This window comes from Aedes albopictus, chromosome 1 (genome assembly GCF_035046485.1).
Source record: "Aedes albopictus strain Foshan chromosome 1, AalbF5, whole genome shotgun sequence".
In the NCBI taxonomy this organism is placed as follows: domain Eukaryota; kingdom Metazoa; phylum Arthropoda; class Insecta; order Diptera; family Culicidae; genus Aedes; species Aedes albopictus.
This window is the reverse complement of record NC_085136.1, coordinates 67,511,453-67,529,787: the sequence shown is the minus strand read 5'-3', so window position 1 is coordinate 67,529,787 and position 18,335 is coordinate 67,511,453. Positions and strand designations below refer to the sequence as shown.

Genomic DNA, 18,335 nt, shown 5'->3' with positions numbered 1-18,335 from the left:
GCCATCCGGCAATGAAGCGAAAGGGTTACGGGATCAGTACGAGCGGTCAAAAGTGCTTACCGATAAACTATGGAATCGGTGGATAAAAGAGTATTTGCCAACAATAAATTTGAGGTCCAAATGGCAAGAAGATCAAGGCCCTATCAAGGTTGGTACTCTGGTGTATATGGCGGATGAAGAAAACCGGAAAAGTTGGATCCGAGGCGTCGTCGATGAAATCATCAAGGGAGCTGATGGAAGAGTCAGGCAAGTTGTGATTCGAGCTGGTGGAAAGCGGTATAGGCGAGCAGTAGCGAAGATTGCGGTGCCTGAGATAAGTGACGAAACACCTGGCTTGGTTTAAAGGACCCTGTGCCAGAGTTACGGGAGGGGCTGTTGCGGCACCTGGCATCACTGCCAGGTGTGCATTGAGAGGGATAGGCCCTTTTCAGACTAATGTCAAACTGGGTTAAAACGTCAGACTGCTTTGAAACGTCAGATTGGTGAAAAGAAAAACAAAGATGACAGAGTGAAAAAGATTTGGAGTCGTTAATGCAGGAAAGTGAAATTCGAGGTGAAATTGTTAAAAAGATTAAGTTTTTGAGTTGGAAATTGAGTTCGAGATAGAGTGAAAGCTAGATTGAAGTGTCGAAGTTAAATTGAAATTGAGTTAGCATAAGAAAGATGTAAAATGTTATTAATTAGTTGCAGAATTTGAGCGCAGCAGAATAGTTGTGGGACAGTGGTAGCGTGAGGAGACAAAACTATTCATGTTTGTATAAGGTAAAACAAAATGTTGCGTTTGAGCTTAAATATATTTTTATACAGTTTTGAGCTGCAATATCAAGCACTGCTGCAAAAACGTAGTTTGAGATGCGAACAGTATGGTTTTGCAAAAAAATATATATCGAGAAAAATATTTTTTATATTGTTACGATACTTAACAACCCGTATAGTATATTGTAAAAATCTTATTTACAATTCACGGTATGGTATCTACATTACATCTTATTGTTTTTGTATTTTTTATTTTTACAGTGTTGTCTATTGTAAAAATATGGTTCTAAATAGTACTGTTACAACACAACGTTCGGTTTTTCTACTGTATTTTTTATTCGGGTACCACAGCGGGTTAAGAACAACAGAATATCCTGAAGATTCAGGTTTCTGAAGTCTGTTTCACTTAATAAGTGTTTACCGAATACTCGGAAACGCATTTGCGCGAAAACTGGACAGCTACATATCAAATGATACGAAGTTCCATAATCGGATTCACAGCTATCACAGGCAAATGAATCAGCTTGCTGAATATTCGCCATGTGATAGCTGAATCGGCAGTGGCCAGTCAATGCTTTGACCAGCATGCTGCAATTCTGCTTAGACAGATTAGTTAGATACTTCGCCACCCGTAGAGATGGCTCAGCACTATACAATTTGGTTTGACGACATGACTCCAAACTATTCCAATATTGTCTGTGTTGAGTGACAGCCCAGGTGTGAATCTGAAGCTTAATCCAACACTTCGATATCGGAATAGCTGGCTCAGGGCCAATGAAGTCATGTGATGCTCCAGAGCGAGCTAACTCATCAGCCAATTCATTTCCAGCGATGGAAGAATGACCAGGTACCCATAGAAGGTGAACAGCGTTTGTTGAATTCAGCTCCTCGATTTGAGTTCGACAAGCGATAACTATCTTCGACCTGGAGTTGGCCGAAGCAAGTGCTTTAAGGTGAAGGTTGCTTGAGATCACAACAATAAGCTTGGCTCCCGCTCTAATCACCCTCTCAACCACCCTCTCAAAACAACCAAATCGGACGGCGCACAGTGAGGTGTAACTTGGTCAAACAAGCATAAACAAATCTGCAAAAATGAGCCATTTTAAAAAGCAGACATACCTTAGCATTTTTGCACCCACGAGACTTATTGAATCTGCTTACCGACACAATTTGTTCTTATAAAACATTTTCGAAATCATTTGAATTCATGATTTGCCCAATATTGTTAAAATTATTCCCATTGTGCGCCGCTTTATTTACGTTTTTTTGACAGCTCTCTCCTCTCTACTCTCGCACTTCCTCTCTCTGGCTGTAGAAAACTACCGTATAATGGGGTAATATCAGGGGTAATATTAATGTGTGCAATTTTAACTCATAAACAGCGACCGATTGTTCTGTTACTTAGTGTAATCATATTGGCAGTACGTTCTTTAAAATAGTTACAATGTTTGGCAAAAATACAGCCTTGTTCCGCGATAAACGCGTACAGTGGTTGGATCAATTTAACCTTGCGTTGAACAACATCACCCAGTTTCACGGTACGTTTTTCCGTTCTGACGAACCGCGATTAAAATTGATTCGAATTTTCGACCAAAAAAGTGGAAAACACGTCGGTTTTTCGCGATAAACGGCTGATTAGGCGAAAGTAAATATAGTTTTGAACATTTGATCAACTTATCTCAGTGCTATGTTGTATGGACGATTAATAAAAAGTGACTTAAAAAAACTGGCGACGTACTTGCCGAAGATAAAAAGTGCAGTGAGTGCTTCTTTTTAGCACGAAATTGTGGAAATAAAGTGAAAAATTAACAGTAGTGCTTCTCGACGGATGAGAAATATAGTTTTTCACCACAAGTAGCAACCTGAGTGCATTTCTACAAGGTAAGCAAGAAAAAATTGGAGAATTTGTTCACCACCCTCCACGCTATTCGAGGACTGTGGTGAGGGGAGTGAGGTGTAAGGGGGAGACTGGCTGCCATACTCGCTGCCATTTTGAAACCCCTGCAACTATGTCCTTAATAGCAACCTGGCTATCTGAACAGAAGTATATTACAGTAGACGTTCGATAAGTGCAACATGTTTACGTTTCAGTTACCGAATGAAATTCGCTAACTGCAACGACTGACAGCCGTCAAATAGTTGTCAATTGCTGTTGTACACAGCCAGAATGCACTCAAAAACATCGCAGTGCAGCAGTAGTGCATCCGAAAAACATCGCAACTCTGTTGACGTTTTGTATTTGACATATAGCGGTGCGATAACTGCAAAATTGTTGCAGTTAGCGGACTTGCAGTTAAAAGGCATTGCAGTTAGACCATTTGCACCGAGCGAACGTCCACTGTACTTTGCCCATTACGTGCTGCTGAAGTGCTGATTGCACTCCGCACATAAGAGCAAAGATTTCGGCCTGAAAAACGGTGCAGTGTCTACCAAGTGAGTAAGACTGATACAGCCTTAGCTCACGAGAATAAACACCAGCACCTGCTCGACCTTCGAGAAGGGAGCCATGTAACATACGATGCCGTCTGAAATACTTCTTTCCAGATAACCAGATGTCCACTCTTCCCGGGAAGGGAATTTCGTGGAAAATGTCCTATATGGGAAATTACAAGCATTTGTAAGATCACTTGAAGCAAGGACAATTCTGTCCCAATTCACCAAAAGTGAAAACAACGAGGTGTGTGTTGATGTGCGGTTCACAGGAGTTTCCTCTAGTAGACCGAGTACCCGTAACCGGTAAGTGCAAGAAAGGGCTTCTTGTTTGAGATGAATGTGTAGTGGGGCAACGTCAAAGAGAACTTCTAGCGCTGCCGTAGGAGTTGAAGAGAACGCTCCAGACATCGCCATTAAGCACATCCTTTGGAGATGGCCTAATTTTGATTGGGCCGTTCTCACTTCACCCTTTTGCCACCACACAAGACATCCATAAGCCAATACAGTAGACGTTCGATAAGTGCAACATGTTTACGTTTCAGTTACCGAATGAAATTCGCTAACTGCAACGACTGACAGCCGTCAAACAGTTGTCAATCTCTGTTGGACGCAGCCAAAATGCATTTAAAAACATCGCAATGCAGCTGTAATGCATCCGAAAAACATCGCAACTCTGTTGACGTTTTGTTTTTGACAGATAGCGGTGCGATAACTGCAAAATTGTTGCACTTAGCGGACTTGCAGTTAAAAAGCATTGCAGTTAAACCGTTTGCACCGAGCGAACGTCTACTGTATTGGCCGAACCACAGTTGTGTAAATCCATTTGATATACAGTAGACGTTCGCTCGGTGCAAATGGTTTAACTGCAATGTTTTTTAACTGCAAGTCCGCTAAGTGCAACAATTTTGCAGTTATCGCACCGCTATCTGTCAAAAACAAAACGTCAACAGATTTGCGATGTTTTTTGGATGCACTACAGCTGCATTGCGATGTTTTTGAGTGCATTCTGGCTGCGTCCAATAGCAATTGACAACTGTTTGACGGCTGTCAATCGTTGCAGTTAGCGAATTTCATTCGGTAACTGAAACGTGTTGCACTTATCGAACGTCTACTGTACTTGGGTTTTAGACCCCAAGTTGTACCAAAAGTACGCCGGCATTGCCCGAAGGCCAACAAGCTTTCTTGATTCTGAACTCAATTTGAGGTGTCCAGGAAAGCTTGGAATCAAGAATGACTCCAACGTACTTTACCTGTTCAGTCACATCGATTTCAGAATCAAAGAGACGCAAAGGTCGAACGCCATTACGGTTTCGCCTTTCCATAAAAAGAACAATAGATGTTTTACTCGGATCAACCGAAAGGCCATATTGGCGACACCAACCCTCAACTACCTGAAGGGCGCTTTGCATCAGGTCGAAAAGGGTGGTGATACACATACCAACTAACAATGCTAGGTGGTAGTCGTTGGCAAAACCATAAGTAGGAAAACCGCTATTATTGAGTTGCCTCAATAGCGTATCTGTTACAAGATTCCATGAAAGCGGGGAAAAGACTCCCCCTTGGGGGCATCCACAAACACTCAATTTCCTAATCCCTGCTAGACGCAATGTCGAGAAGAGATATCGGTTTTTGAGCATTTGATGAATCCAAATGGAAATCATTGGAGATATACCATGACTCCGTGCGGCTTCCAATATGGCATCGAAAGGCACATTGTCAAAGGCACCCTCGATATCTAAGAAAACACCCAAACAAGATTGCTTTTGAGCGAATGCTTTCTAGATATCGTAAACAACCTTGTGTAAAATAGTCACAGTGAACTTACCAGATTGGTAGGCATGTTGGTTCACATGAAGAGACACGTTGGCCAGATGAACATCACGAATGTGATGATCCACAATGCGTTCTAAGCATTTCAGAAAAAAAAAGAGGTCAAACTGCCCCAAGTAATCACTAAGCCGTAAAAATTGGCACCAAGTTGGTTCTATATCCACATGAAAAGCAATGTTAACAGACCTCATTAGAACTACATCCTATAATAGATCTGCTTAAAAGCCAATTTTGGCGAAATATTCGGCTGATATACGGCCAGCTTCATTCTGCGTACCGAGTCTCTGGTGAAAGACTTGTCAAAAATGGGTCAAGAAAAAAGAATAAAAAAAGTTATTTACTTTCTTTATTTTTTTCTCCGGATGTTTTCCATCGAAGTCTACTTTTCTTCGATTTTTACGGCCTGATCCAGATTTGATCTGATGTCCTCGGGGTTGTTAGTCTTAAGTGGATGTCGCCACGTTTCCCATCTGCTCCATCGTTGCGCCAAGAGATCGGTTTGCTCAGCACCGTATTTAAGGAAAAGAAGGCAACAAGTTGGGACAGCATTGATGTTCCGATCCGAATCGTTCGCATGATCCGATGCTCGGATCTGAAATCGGGCACAATGTTGCCGCATTGGAAATGTATAAAATGGTTTTATGGAGGGTGGAGCGAGATCTGCAGGAGATGCAGCTAGGGAAGTTTGGGAGGTTGACGAGGTTCCGTAACAAAAGGAATCAAAATGGGGCCCATCGATTAGTTTTGGCGCAGACAGACGTTCTAGCTCGAACAAATTTGTTCAAATTTTCTATGTAAATTTTCACTAGCGACACCTAGGCAACCGATTGCCACAGTGCAGTCGCGTGCAGTTGACAGTTTGAGAAACCACGTGCTTCCAGCCGTTTACTTACCACCCAATTCACCACCCACCGAAAAATAAAATCAAAACAAACACTGTCAAAATCATTCCTACATGTGCGTCACATTCACAAAGATTTCCCAATGCAAGTGAAGTTCATCCAAATGCAGTTTTATTCAAGCAAATCTATTTAAAATAAAAGTAATAATGTGTAAAATATTTTACAAGAGTCCTGTGCTAATTTGTGCAAAAGATTTTAGACATTAAATAAAAGTCATTTACTCTGCACAAATTATGTGGAAACATTATTAGCGTGCAACACGTGCGGTCTTTTCCCGCCATCCGGCTGGAAGACGACCGTGGTGACAGTTGTTGGTGCAACGCACATGTGAGGCAGCGATTGAATATGAACGTCGCTAACGCCATCTGTTCGCTGATTGCCACTTGGCGATTTGTGGCGGCCATGTTTTTTACACAAGCTGCTGAGTCAAACTTGAACGTCTGTCTGCGGTTTTGGTGTTCGTCTGTAGGAAAAACTCCACAGGTAAACATCCGATGCATTTATATCATAATCCAGGAAGCAGCTATACATTTTCTGTTTCAATTTAATGCTTGAAGTGTCCGACGACAAGCTTCCACCGCCCTATCGATTGTACGAAATTTCCGAGGAGATTTTATTGTTTTGCTTCGGTTCAGTTTTGTTTTGCTTGAAATCAGCTTTGATTGATATAAACATCGTGCACGCCATGCCTTTTAACAGCACTGTCAGGCTTCTTATTCGGCTGATAGACACTGGGTTTACAAGCACTATACTGCCGTGAATCGCATATCAGTCCCATCTTTGCTGGATTTCCTATGCAAATGGGACAGATATGCGTTTCACGGCAGTATAGCATACCCAGGTAACCAAAAGTTCCGCTTTCCATGACAAAATGCCCTTTCAAGTTCCGTGAAGTTCAGATAAAGTTCCAAATGTAACTTTCTGGCTGCTTAAGAGGCTAACGATGAGCCTTGCTGGAACTTCAGTCACAAGTTCCGGCAAGGCTCATTGTTAGCCTCTTAAGCAGCCAGAAAGTTCCATTCGGAACTTCATTTGAACTTCGCGGAACTTTAAAGCTGCTTAAGATGCTACTCGGAACTTTGTCGGAACTTTCGAGTTCATAGAAGTTCAGTTCAGTAGCATTGTGTTTCAATGAAGATTAAATTTATTTCTTTTACAGAAAACAACTGTTAAAGCAAACACGTATAAAAGACAAATATGAATTTATCAAATCACTGAATACTAGGGTTGAGCAAAAAACAATTGCCGCCCATCGGGTTCGAACCGATAGTCGCTGCGTGAGAACCCTATGCTCTACCACAGCACTACAGCTGCGATTGAGTTGACAGCAGGCAAAGTCTGACTTGAATCGATTTTCTGTCGGCAGCTAGTTTTGCACATTTGTACAGTAGTGAAGTTAGCTAGACTTTGTCAAGTGTCTTCAGCAGCGCAGCGGTAAGTCGGCAGGCTATCACGCAGGAGGATCCAGTTCAAATCTACATAGCACTAGCAGCGACATGTGTGAAAATATAATTATCAGATGCAATTTCCTGACGTGAATCACAAACCGACCAACAGGGTTGTGATTCTGAACAACACATTTTTGTTTCTGCATGAATTTTGTCAAAATTCTGTCAGAAGCTGCTTAGAAGGCTATCCAGCGTGCTTATGTGAACTTTCAAGTTCCAAAATTACTTAAATATGAAGCTGCTTAGAAGGCTAATGAGCAACCTCGAACAAGCTGCTTAGCTTATAAAGTACCCTTTTATCTGAACTTTTGGTTACTTGGGTAGCGTCATATACTAATATACGGCTTATTTCAGTGCTTACTATTTATAATGCCTGAGAGCTTCGAAAAATTCCTACTGAGCCTATTGACACGAAAAAGCTGCTGTATGACCTTTAGACCGCTTACGCCAATGCTTAGTGGTTAGCCCGCCATATCTCTTGGATCTGCAGTTCCTTAAGAGATCTGGTTTACTACTTGTTTAAACATTTTATTGACTTTAAATTGATGTTTTTCTTTCCTTTCCTTTGCATCAGAAAAGTCACAAACATCAACAAAACAAAGCACGGAAAAAATCTAAAACTGAATAAATAATTAAAAATGCACGGAAAAGTAATGTTTCGGAAAATTGAATGGTTCAAACGAAAGAAAAACAGTATAATATATTGTTACATAAAAATAGAATGTAAATGTATAGTAGCTACAATGTGCGAAGCTTGTAGCGAACCATTTCATTACAACATACATTATAAGCTATTTTACGAGACGTTCTACCGGTGGGCCGCTCATTGTTATTGTTTACATTTGATGTTTTTGTTTTTGCAAAAGTAGCATAACATGTGGTGGGCGCCAATCAGATTTTTGCTGGCAGAAATGTTTTGGTTTCTAATGCGGCATGTATCAATCCCCCGAGCTGTATAGTGTCACTAGCAGATGAAAAAAACATACCCACGGTCTACGGATATTAATTATAATGGGCGGATTGACGCATTTTTGCAGATAAATTAACCCCGTTTATTGGATGGGTCCGTATCACATGTTATGCTAGCGAAAATGTAAATAAATGGGTCCACCGGTTGGACTTCAAAACTGGTAAACATGCAAAAACCAGCTGATTTGAAACGTCTCATAATATGCCTTATTGCGGATTTTTTGAAAAATTTCCACTCTGCGGGCGGATTTTTTGAAAAATTTCCACTCTGCGGTAGCCGCCGAGTTCTACCGCAGCTGTCAAAGTGCTACCGCAGCCATGAAAATCATCATATCATCAAATATACTATATTAACAATATAGGTCACTCTTACGATTTTTTGGCGACACCTTTTTAGTAAATGTGGCGCCACCAAGCGTCAGAAGAGGTACTACTACACACTAAATGCATGTGCTGTCCGCATGACGTTTATTCTGTCGAACTGTCATTGCATGGTGGGGATGCCCATTTCTTCTGAAATAATCGATTAAACATTAATCGATTTTTTTTCAACTACTCAAATTAGAACAAATTTTATTCTCTCTTCTTGAACAATTTCTGGCGTATATTATCGTCGCAGCACCAAATCGAAGTTGTGACTCGTGCGACATGCGAAGTTGCAGATGAGAAGTAAATTTGAACCGATGAACGTTCATAACAGACTAAAACACAGACGACCCAAATCGAACTTTCCGTTAGCGAGTGATGAACGGTATTTTCTCCGGAAATTACACAAGAATTTCCTTGTGGAATCCCTTTAAAAATTGCACCCTGAACTTTTTTTTCTCCAAGATTCCTCCTGAATCTCTTGGGGGATTCCTCCTAGAAATTATTCTAGAATTATTTTAGGAACTCCTTTCGGGATTGCTCAGAGAAAGCGTTTCAGCGATCCTCCTCCATCCTCCAGCATTTTTTTTATATGGGATTACATATCTCCATGAATAAAACGCAATCAGTGAAGTACTAGATTTGTAGTATAATGATTTGTATAATCAGAAAGTAAATTCTCCGTTACTGCAATAAAATGGAAACCCAGAAAACTCGGTGGAAATCCTTAAAGGACGGAGTGAATTCCAGAAGGAACTTTTGGAGGAATACTGGTAGAAATCCCGGTTGAAATTCCCAGAAGGAGGAATTTTTGAAGCGAAGAGTTGCTATAATACAAATCCTTGAAACAACTCCTGGTCGTTCTTGAAAAATTTTGGAGGAATTCCAGAAGGAACTCCGGGAGGTATTCGTAGAAAAAACTCCTGAGGGAATTGTTGAAGGAGCTGAGCTTCTACAGGAATCCAAAAAAACTCCAAGAAACTCCTATAAGGAAATCCTATAAGGAACTTCTTGACGAATACTAGAAGAGAATTCTTGAAGATTCCTAGAATTAATTCTTGAAGGAACATCAGAAGAAATTGCTGGAGTAATTTCAGTAGGAACTCCTGGGGGTTCTTCGAAGGAACCTCTGGAGAAATTTAAGAAAACAAAACTTTAAATCAATCTCTGAAGGCACTCCTGGAGGAATTTCAAAAAGAGCTCCTGAATGAATCTCAGAAAAAAAAACCAGAAGGAAACCAAGGGGAATGACATATCCTTTTCTAATAGGAAAATCCGCATATATCTGTTCCTAACCGTCGCTAACCGCTGCTAACTGAGCTGCAGGTGTAGTTAGACGCGATTAACGATGGTAAGCACCGGATAACCAAACAACGGATTGTACCGGTTAGCAAAAGAAAATAGAAAACTGAGAAAGAAGGAACTTCCGTTGGGAAATCAGAAGGAATTCAGAAGGAACATCTGAAGGAATGCCTGACTAAATTTATGGAGGATTATCACTCCTGCAGCAGGCGAATTTGCAAGAATATTTTTACTAACTGAAGTTCACCCAGAAGCCCAACACTGTATATTTAAAAATAATGAGCTTTGCAAGGATTTCGCGACGATCGTGTAAATGTTCAATCTTTGACAGCACAATGTTCACACATCCAACAACAAAGGAAACCGATTAGTCCGGAATAAAACAACCAGTATTCGAATAAACTCACAGTTCACTTCGGAAGAACAATGAAATTAATCGAAATTAAATTTGACGGGTACTATTCTCAGGTCCGGTCCCGGAGCTCATTTTTTATAAGCACGGAACGCTCAAACGTTGAAATTTCGGGCATTAGTCCATTAGCTTGTGCGCCCTTGGATTCAATGTCTTGCACTCTGCCACAAGAAATTTGGCGTGCATTTGGTTGGTGATCTTCCGGATTTTTGTAAGCTATCCAATTCGATGTATGTATGTCAGCGTGGACATTAAGAAAGATGATATTGAAAGCCATTGTCAAAGGAAAATAGCAGTCACCAGGGCAAAATATAAGTTAATTTTGAGGGTGAAAATTTCAAATTTCGAAGTGAAACAATTTCGGCGACGTTACAATGAGGGAGCATTTAAATTCTTCTACAGATGTATTCGTAGATGTCATCTAATGAAATATAGCGCATTTAGTTCATCACTGGACCATCGCACGAGTTTTCATGAGTGCGAAAACGTAAATTAAAGTGCGCGATTGCAACAAATCAACTCGGTGTGTTCAGAGCACTTATTCAGCATAAATCAAAGAAATAATGCGCTGAAGTCATCAACTGGATTTGATGCAATCGCGCACTTTTATTAACGATTTCGCACTTATAAAGACCGAGTGCGCAGTCCAGTGGTGAACTAAATGCGCAATAATATTTTGTTTGTGTGTATTGTGAATCGATTATTTAATATTCGATTATTTTGGAACAAAAAACTTTGACACCCCTAATATCTTTTTTCAGAAATGTCACCTTGCACGGTAAACAAAAGTTGATCAAAATACAAATTTTGACTTTTTCTGACAGCAGGTGGTGCTGTAATCATTCGTAAACGGCGTCTCCATGTTGTTGTATGTGAAAACACGAAGTGACCTATATTGTTAATATAGTATATTTGATATCATTGAAACTGATGGCCTAATCAAAGTATGCTTGCAATGTGAATTTCTCTGGAAAGAAACGACAAACAATGATCATCGGCGTCGCATCCAAGGCATCCTTGATCCGATTGATGATAACTCGATAAAAAGCAGTATGTTGATGTAGTAATCTGATGAAACCAAGGATGAAACTATCGTTAAATGAAACGATATGTTTCATCTTTCAAGACGCTTTACGGTAAGCGTCTGTGTGAACCAAATTTAGACCAATGACTGAACCGCCTGCTTATTATCTATTTGCATTCTAAAATTCACAGTCCTTCATTATCTCCTTACATTATTCGTTAGTCCTACTCTTTTAAAAAATACTCAAAGTCTGATAAACGATAAATATTGATTTATTTTTTTACTAATTTGCTTTATCATTATTTTATTTTATACTACATAATGCAATCGTTATTTATCAAACACAACTATCCAAATATTGTATAAAGAAGCATGTCCTTAAATTTAGAAGGTTTCTTCAATTCACGAGTTGACCTCCTTGGTTCGTCATCCATAGTGGAATGCAGATCTCGTTTATCATCCGAATTCAAACCACCTGTATATGTCAAATAACGTATAAGAAAAATCCTAGAAAGTATTAAAGTATAATCAAATATAACTCACGATTTAATCTGTTTTCTTCGTTATTCTGTGTAGAGCTCTGTCCTTGTTCGTTCAAATGTTCGTTGGCCGATAGTAACTCCGTTGCAGATTCATTGAAGGTTTCTGGCACTCGCTTAGCGTCTTGCACATTCCTCGAAAACTGAACGCCTCTATCACTGCAAACGACTATTTTGGCACCATCTCGTGCCACTACAGTATACTTATCTGCACCAAACGTGGGATCACTTTTGCATCGTTTTGCCCTGCTTAAAATGACTGTATCACCAACCATAATATCAGACGGCTTTGCTCCCCTCTTTTCATCTGCATATAGCTTACTTTCCAGTTTTGAAAGCGCATCTTTTTCTCGAATTTCCGTACGATCCAAATTATTTTCGTGGTTGTCCCAGAGGTAGGGAAAGGAGCCACGAAACTTCCATCCTACTAACAACTCGAAAGGAGTGACCCCTAGGCGAGAGAGCGGTCTGACTTTATTATGCATATGTACATATTTGTCCAAAGCAGATTTCCAGTTGACTTTGTCGATTCTCGAAGCAGCAAGTGCTTCCTTTATTCCCCTATTTTGCCTCTCCACTGCTCCGTTTGATTGGGCACTCAGAGGAATAGATTTCCATATCTTGATACCCTTATCCTCCCATGTCTTGATGAATTTCTCGCTCTGGAATGGTGGCCCGTTGTCGCTTTGGATAGCTAACGGATATCCCCATACCTCGAATATACGGCTCAAAGCAAGATTTGTAGCGTCAGCATCCATTGTTCTCATTTCGATGACGTAGAGGTATCTCGAATAAGTATCGACCACCACCAAGAACTCTCCATAACCAAACTGCTTATCCGTAAAAAAATCAATTTGAAGGATCTCCCACGGCCCATTTGGAAGAGTTCGAGTGGACAATGGAATTGGTGGGTTTTTACGAGATAAGAGAAGACATGTTTCGCACTTTTTGACAAATTCGTCGGCTTCTTTGGTCATTCCAGGCCACCAAAAGTATTCGCGAAGAATACGCTTCATGGAAATTGCTCCCATATGGCCCTGATGAGCTGAACGTAAAGCCTTGCGTCGCAGACTTCCAGGTAGCACAACTTTGTTATCTTTAAATATCAAAGGACCCAGTAGTCTAAGATGTCTAGCTTCAGATTCAAATCTTCGCAATCCTTGATCCCATCGTCCGGATATCAAGGCATCCCTTACTTTTTGAAGCTCTTGATCAGCTTCTGCATCGATGGTAATTTCTTCCCATGAAATTTCCATCATGCCCACGTCAAGAAAATAGAGCAAGTGTTTCTCATGCGTATCATCAAACGGTTCTGTTCTTGAAGGGTGAATCTAAAATTTAAAAATTTGTCTATATTGAATATCCTTTAAACAAATGTTTGTAAATTACCAGTCTTGATACAGCGTCTGCAATGTTCATGTTCCCTGGTATACTTTTAACATCAAAATCGTAAGGCTGTAAACGTAAAGCCCATGCTTCAGCGCGGGATATAGCGCGTTTACCGATTCTGTGCTGCCCGTTGAAGATAAACACGTTTGCTTCTGCGTCTGTTCTCACAGTAAAATGCTTACTGGTGAGGTACATTGAAAACTTTTCAATTCCCCACACAATTGCTAACGCCTCTTTATGGGTATGTGGATACCTTTGCTCTGAATCTGAAAGGGCTTTAGACGAACACGCTATTATTCTGGCTTTGGATAGACTATCGTACTGGACCAAGACGGCTCCCAGCGCATAAGGAGAAGCATCGACGAATAACTCGGTTTCATCGTCTCGACTGTAATAGCCGAGAATTTCAATCGCCTTCAACGCCTGTTCTTTGAGATAGTTGAACTCACATTCTAAATCATCATCCCAATAAAACTGATCCGATTTTGCCAAATCTCTCAAGTTCTTAGTCTTGTCTGCCCTGTGGTATATGAATTTCTCGACAAAAGTGATAAGGCCGAGGAAGCTTTTTACTTCTGCTAAACACTGCGGCCTTCGGAAGTTCTTGATTGTGCTCACTTTTTCAGATTCAATACTCCATCCTTCCGATGACAGTGTAAATCCGAGAAAATCCACCGAAGATTGCGAAAATTTACATTTCGTTTGATTTATTCAGACGTTGTGATTTTCGAACCGACGCATGACTGAAATAAAAAACAAGCTGAAGACCTACATACAAAAGTACAATAATAAATTTACCCTCTTGAAGGTTTTTGTCATGTTCCTCTTGAGTCTCGCCGAATACGAGCACATCATCCAAATAATTAACTACTCCTTCACAACCAGCAAGGATATCGGTTTGCATTATCTCCTGAAAAATGTCGGGAGCATTGCATAACCCGAAAGGCAGACGGCAATAACGGTACATCGTATCTCCAGCGAAAAAATTGGTTAAATGACGGGAATCTTCTGCGATCGGCACGTGGTGAAATGCGCTTGTCAGGTCTATAGTCGAAAAATACTTTGCTCCGTGTAGTTCCATGATTATAGATTCGAATGTTGGCATCTTGAATGGCGTTCGAAATATGCACTTATTAGGGCCACGTAGATCAATCACTAAACGAATGTCGTCCTTTCCTTTCGGAACTACTAACAAGGAAGAACAGAACGACCGGTCCATAGAATCCGTCACCTTCTCAATAATTCCTGACGAAAGAAGTTCCTGTAGTATGCTTTTGGTTTTATCTTTGAACGCTGGAGGAATGTGCGTGAAAATGTTCCGAGCTGGAGCTATGTCCTTATTGTAACGTAGGCTTACTGGCGCAATGTTAAACATTGGAAACTTCTCGGATGATAGGCAATCAATTTTGTTGATATTCAGTTCACATGGCCAACTCGCATTTTCTACTACTGGAACATTTAGTCCAACTACCAGAACACTATACCTTGAAGCCGTATTGAAGCCCAACAGCGATCTTGTTTCGTTCACCACGTAAAACTTTTCAGTCAATACCGGACGGTCATCCGATATGAACAAGTTTGCACTGAATGTAGCAATAACTTGGATTGTAGTGCTTGAAGCATAACCTTTCAAAGGTTTATCCGTAGAATATTTCAAATCAAAAATGTTCTCAGAACTAGTGAGAATTTTATCAAAACATGCTTTCGTAAGGGTGTTAACCTGGGCCCCAGAGTCGATAAAGAATAGAACCTCCACACCTGCTACTTTAGCTATTATGAATGCGTCCTTTTCAGACTGAGGCTTGATTGAAGGTATTTCAATTTGATCAACTTTGAACGTACCTCTGTTCGTATCGTTATCAACAGTTGCTGGGACCAGATTTGATTGGGTCTTGAGATCTTGAGTTGTAACTACAACAACCGGAGTCTGATATTCCTGCAAATTGAAATCTCTCTTGTAATTAAACTCTGTTTTACATAATCATTTGTATTAAAACAAAACAAAATGCGTTTAGTATTCGTAATTATCTAATGATATTTTGTTTTATTTCAGTTTATAATTAATTGTTATCGATACGCTGATTGCTTTATCCTCAAATTATATAATTTATCAAAATTATTCATCTTTAGCTGAATCCTGTACCTGTGTCATCGCTTGTGTCGCTTCCTGGGCTTCATTCTCCATTTTCGCCAGTACCGCTATCTTCCGTGGCGGTTGATCGTCACTAGTGTCACTCGAGCGCTTCTGTCCAGATCTGTTTTGGATAAAACGTTCCGTACATGCGCGAGCAATATGCCCTACGCGATTGCATACTCGGCACACTTTGTCAGAAACAGGACATTGTAGTGGGGAATGAAAAACACTTCTGCACCTCCAGCAAAATTTTGTACGTGACGCATCCTGACCACGTGGCTCAAACCTCTCCCGTTGCCGCGAAATTGTTGGTAAGCACCGCGGCCACGAGTGTGTTGCGTGTAACTGGTTCCCTGATGTGAAACTGCGGCAACAACGGCGGGTTGCAGTGCTATTTGTTTACGTTGGAATTCTGCTTCGTTGAGCTTCTCGATCTCACTGTCTCGAACCATATCAATGAGATCTTTCATAGATCCCTGTTTGGTCCAATTCCGATATGCTAGAGAACGCACGGCACTATCATTGGTTCCCTTCGTGATAGTTCTTGTAATCGCCTCCATCTCCTCATCATTACTGTACTCACACAACTTGGCAGCTACACCGATACGACGTACGAATGGGATGTTCTCTTCATCTGGCGACTGGATTATGTTCATCATTTTGCTTCGTTGGGATAGTAGGTATGCTCTTGACCCGTAATAGTTGTCAAGACGAGCGATGGCATTCGAATACGGGGCTGTCTTTTCATCTGGCATGCTCGGTTCCGAAACCGTACCATTGAAGATCTCCAGCAGTCCTGCTCCAGCCTTGATTTTAAAAATCCCCATTTTCGTCCGCTCATCGGTAGTGCTGATTAGGTTCAGTGATGTGTCTAAAATCTCCTTCCAGCGCAGGTATGCTTGTTTGTCCACTTCGAATTCTCCTTCAGAGGGTTTACACTCCGGCACATTCAGCGTACTCATTGAAAGGTTCGTTACCGAAGCCATCATCAATGATTCACTTGCAGTAGCGGGCCGCTCGGTGCGAATTGCGCTGGACTGAGCTTGCGGGAAATGCTCTTCGAATTCCGTTACCGATGGCGAACCGAGATTTACGCTGTTTTCCATTTCTTGGAGTTTCGCTTTCAGGGAATTGATCTCTGCAATGGAAGCTTCTAGCTCTTTTTGTAGCTTTTTTCTCGAAGCCGACTTCTCGCCAGCTCCAGAACATTTTTTCGGATCCGTACGGTCGTTGCTAAAATGCATTGATTTACTAAATTGATTATTTTCATCTCGAAATGAACATTTCAGGACTTACCCGTTTCTCTTCAACTTTCTAGTTTCCATTATCGCAAATGTAAAATCGAAATATCATGCCAAAAAGAAACTACTTTTTCCTCGCTGCAGATGCCGAAAAGTGAACGATTTTGATGGATGTACTCGTTTTTTTTTTCACTCAACTAGTGTCAACAAACTCGTATCCAAGCAACTGTAAGCTCTACAACCATGTCGCTGAGAAACGACGCAAAGCGTCGCGGCTACAAATTACACTGAAAGTAAAACATCCGTTAACCTGCTATCTTTTGTCATTCATTTATATTTAACAATGTCTGCGTTTATTTTATTTTTTTTCTATTTATTTCTATTTTATTTTAAAAATTTGATAATATTGCTTAAATAAATGTAAATTACGCACAATATCTATATTGCACAATATTATCTGTTTTGCAAAACATTCATACTCTTTCAAATCAATAATGTTTTCAACTTAATTCTTGATACGCTTTTTCTTCAGTGTCCTATCTGAGCAGTTTTTTTTTTTCATAACAGCAAATGTCAAATCATTGCAGTTTTTGTCTATCATAGAAACGTGTTATTGTGGTTCTGCCCTTTTCCGTCAGAAACCAATGACTTTCATCTCCGCCCATTTCCGTCGGAGACTACTTTTATTTCAATTTTCAATGACTATCTGTCTTTGTCCATCAGAAGTCAAAAATTTTCATCTCCGCCCATTTCCGTCGGAGACTACTTCTATTCAAATTTTGAATGGCTATCTACCTTTGTCCATCAGAAGCCTTATAGTGTTGAATTTCGCTTTCGGATCCCTTTTTTTTTACCGGCTGCGCCATTGTAGTAATCTGATGAAACCAAGGATGAAACTATCGTTAAATGAAACGATATGTTTCATCTTTCAAGACGCTTTACGGTAAGCGTCTGTGTGAACCAAATTTAGACCAATGACTGAACCGCCTGCTTATTATCTATTTGCATTCTAAAATTCACAGTCCTTCATTATCTCCTTACAGTTGACAGCTGCGGTAGCTTTTTAAATCTTCCGTAAAACGGAAAGTTCTAGATTGAGTTTAAATAAGGGCGAAAGTAACATGAGAGAGTTCTCTTCATCGACTCTCTCTTCTGCAAATAAAAGTGACAAGATGCAAATTCAATCAAACTTTTTTACACTTAGACGCTAGATTGCATCGCAACCTAGCGATTTATGACCTAAAAGTGCAACAATACTTGCATCTTGTCACTTTGATTTGAAGAAGAGAGAGTCGATGAAGAGAACTCTCTCATGTTGCTTTCGCCCTTATTTAAACTCAATCTAGAGTTGCCTCTAAATTAGCAATATTGTAGCTGGTACACTGTATGGTGCAGAAATGGTTTTCACCAAACACCCTATGGTTAGTTTTTATCCGGGTATACCTGTATGTACTGACGAATGCTATGTATGTACTGACTCGAACCCTCGAACGCGTCCTGCTTCAGTCACGCCTTGTAAGTCGGCGACAACTTTCGCGGACCGGAGCTCCTACTCGTGAGCATCTTTCTTTTCTTGTTAAAAAAAATCTT

At 40.5% G+C, this 18,335-nt stretch overlaps 1 protein-coding gene, 1 long non-coding RNA gene and 1 other non-coding gene across 3 annotated transcripts in view; all 3 read right to left on the bottom strand.

Annotated features, from left to right (window-relative positions):
• Positions 1-18,335, bottom strand: part of LOC109414681 (uncharacterized) — a 52,009-nt gene that overhangs the window by 8,872 nt on the left and 24,802 nt on the right. The gene's annotated exons all lie outside the window — the stretch shown is intronic.
• Positions 11,603-12,194, bottom strand: LOC134285087 (uncharacterized). The gene is made up of 2 exons (XR_009996132.1): positions 11,986-12,194; positions 11,603-11,917 (listed from the first exon to the last, which is right to left on the bottom strand). It is a non-coding gene; the product is annotated as an uncharacterized LOC134285087 (long non-coding RNA).
• On the bottom strand, positions 15,357-17,093 carry LOC134285085 (uncharacterized). Its single transcript, XM_062845126.1, has 2 exons — positions 16,801-17,093; positions 15,357-16,737 (listed from the first exon to the last, which is right to left on the bottom strand). Exons 1-2 carry the CDS (start codon positions 16,827-16,829, stop codon positions 15,669-15,671), a joined length of 1,098 nt encoding a protein of 365 aa, XP_062701110.1. The 5' UTR covers positions 16,830-17,093; the 3' UTR covers positions 15,357-15,668.

Coding starts and splice junctions, on each gene's coding strand:
- LOC134285085 (XM_062845126.1), bottom strand. CDS start 16,829: ATGGAAACTAGAAAGTTGAAGAGAAACGG. Junction 16,738..16,800: donor AGAAAGTTGAAGAGAAACGG/GTAAGTCCTGAA, acceptor AATGCATTTTAG/CAACGACCGTACGGATCCGA.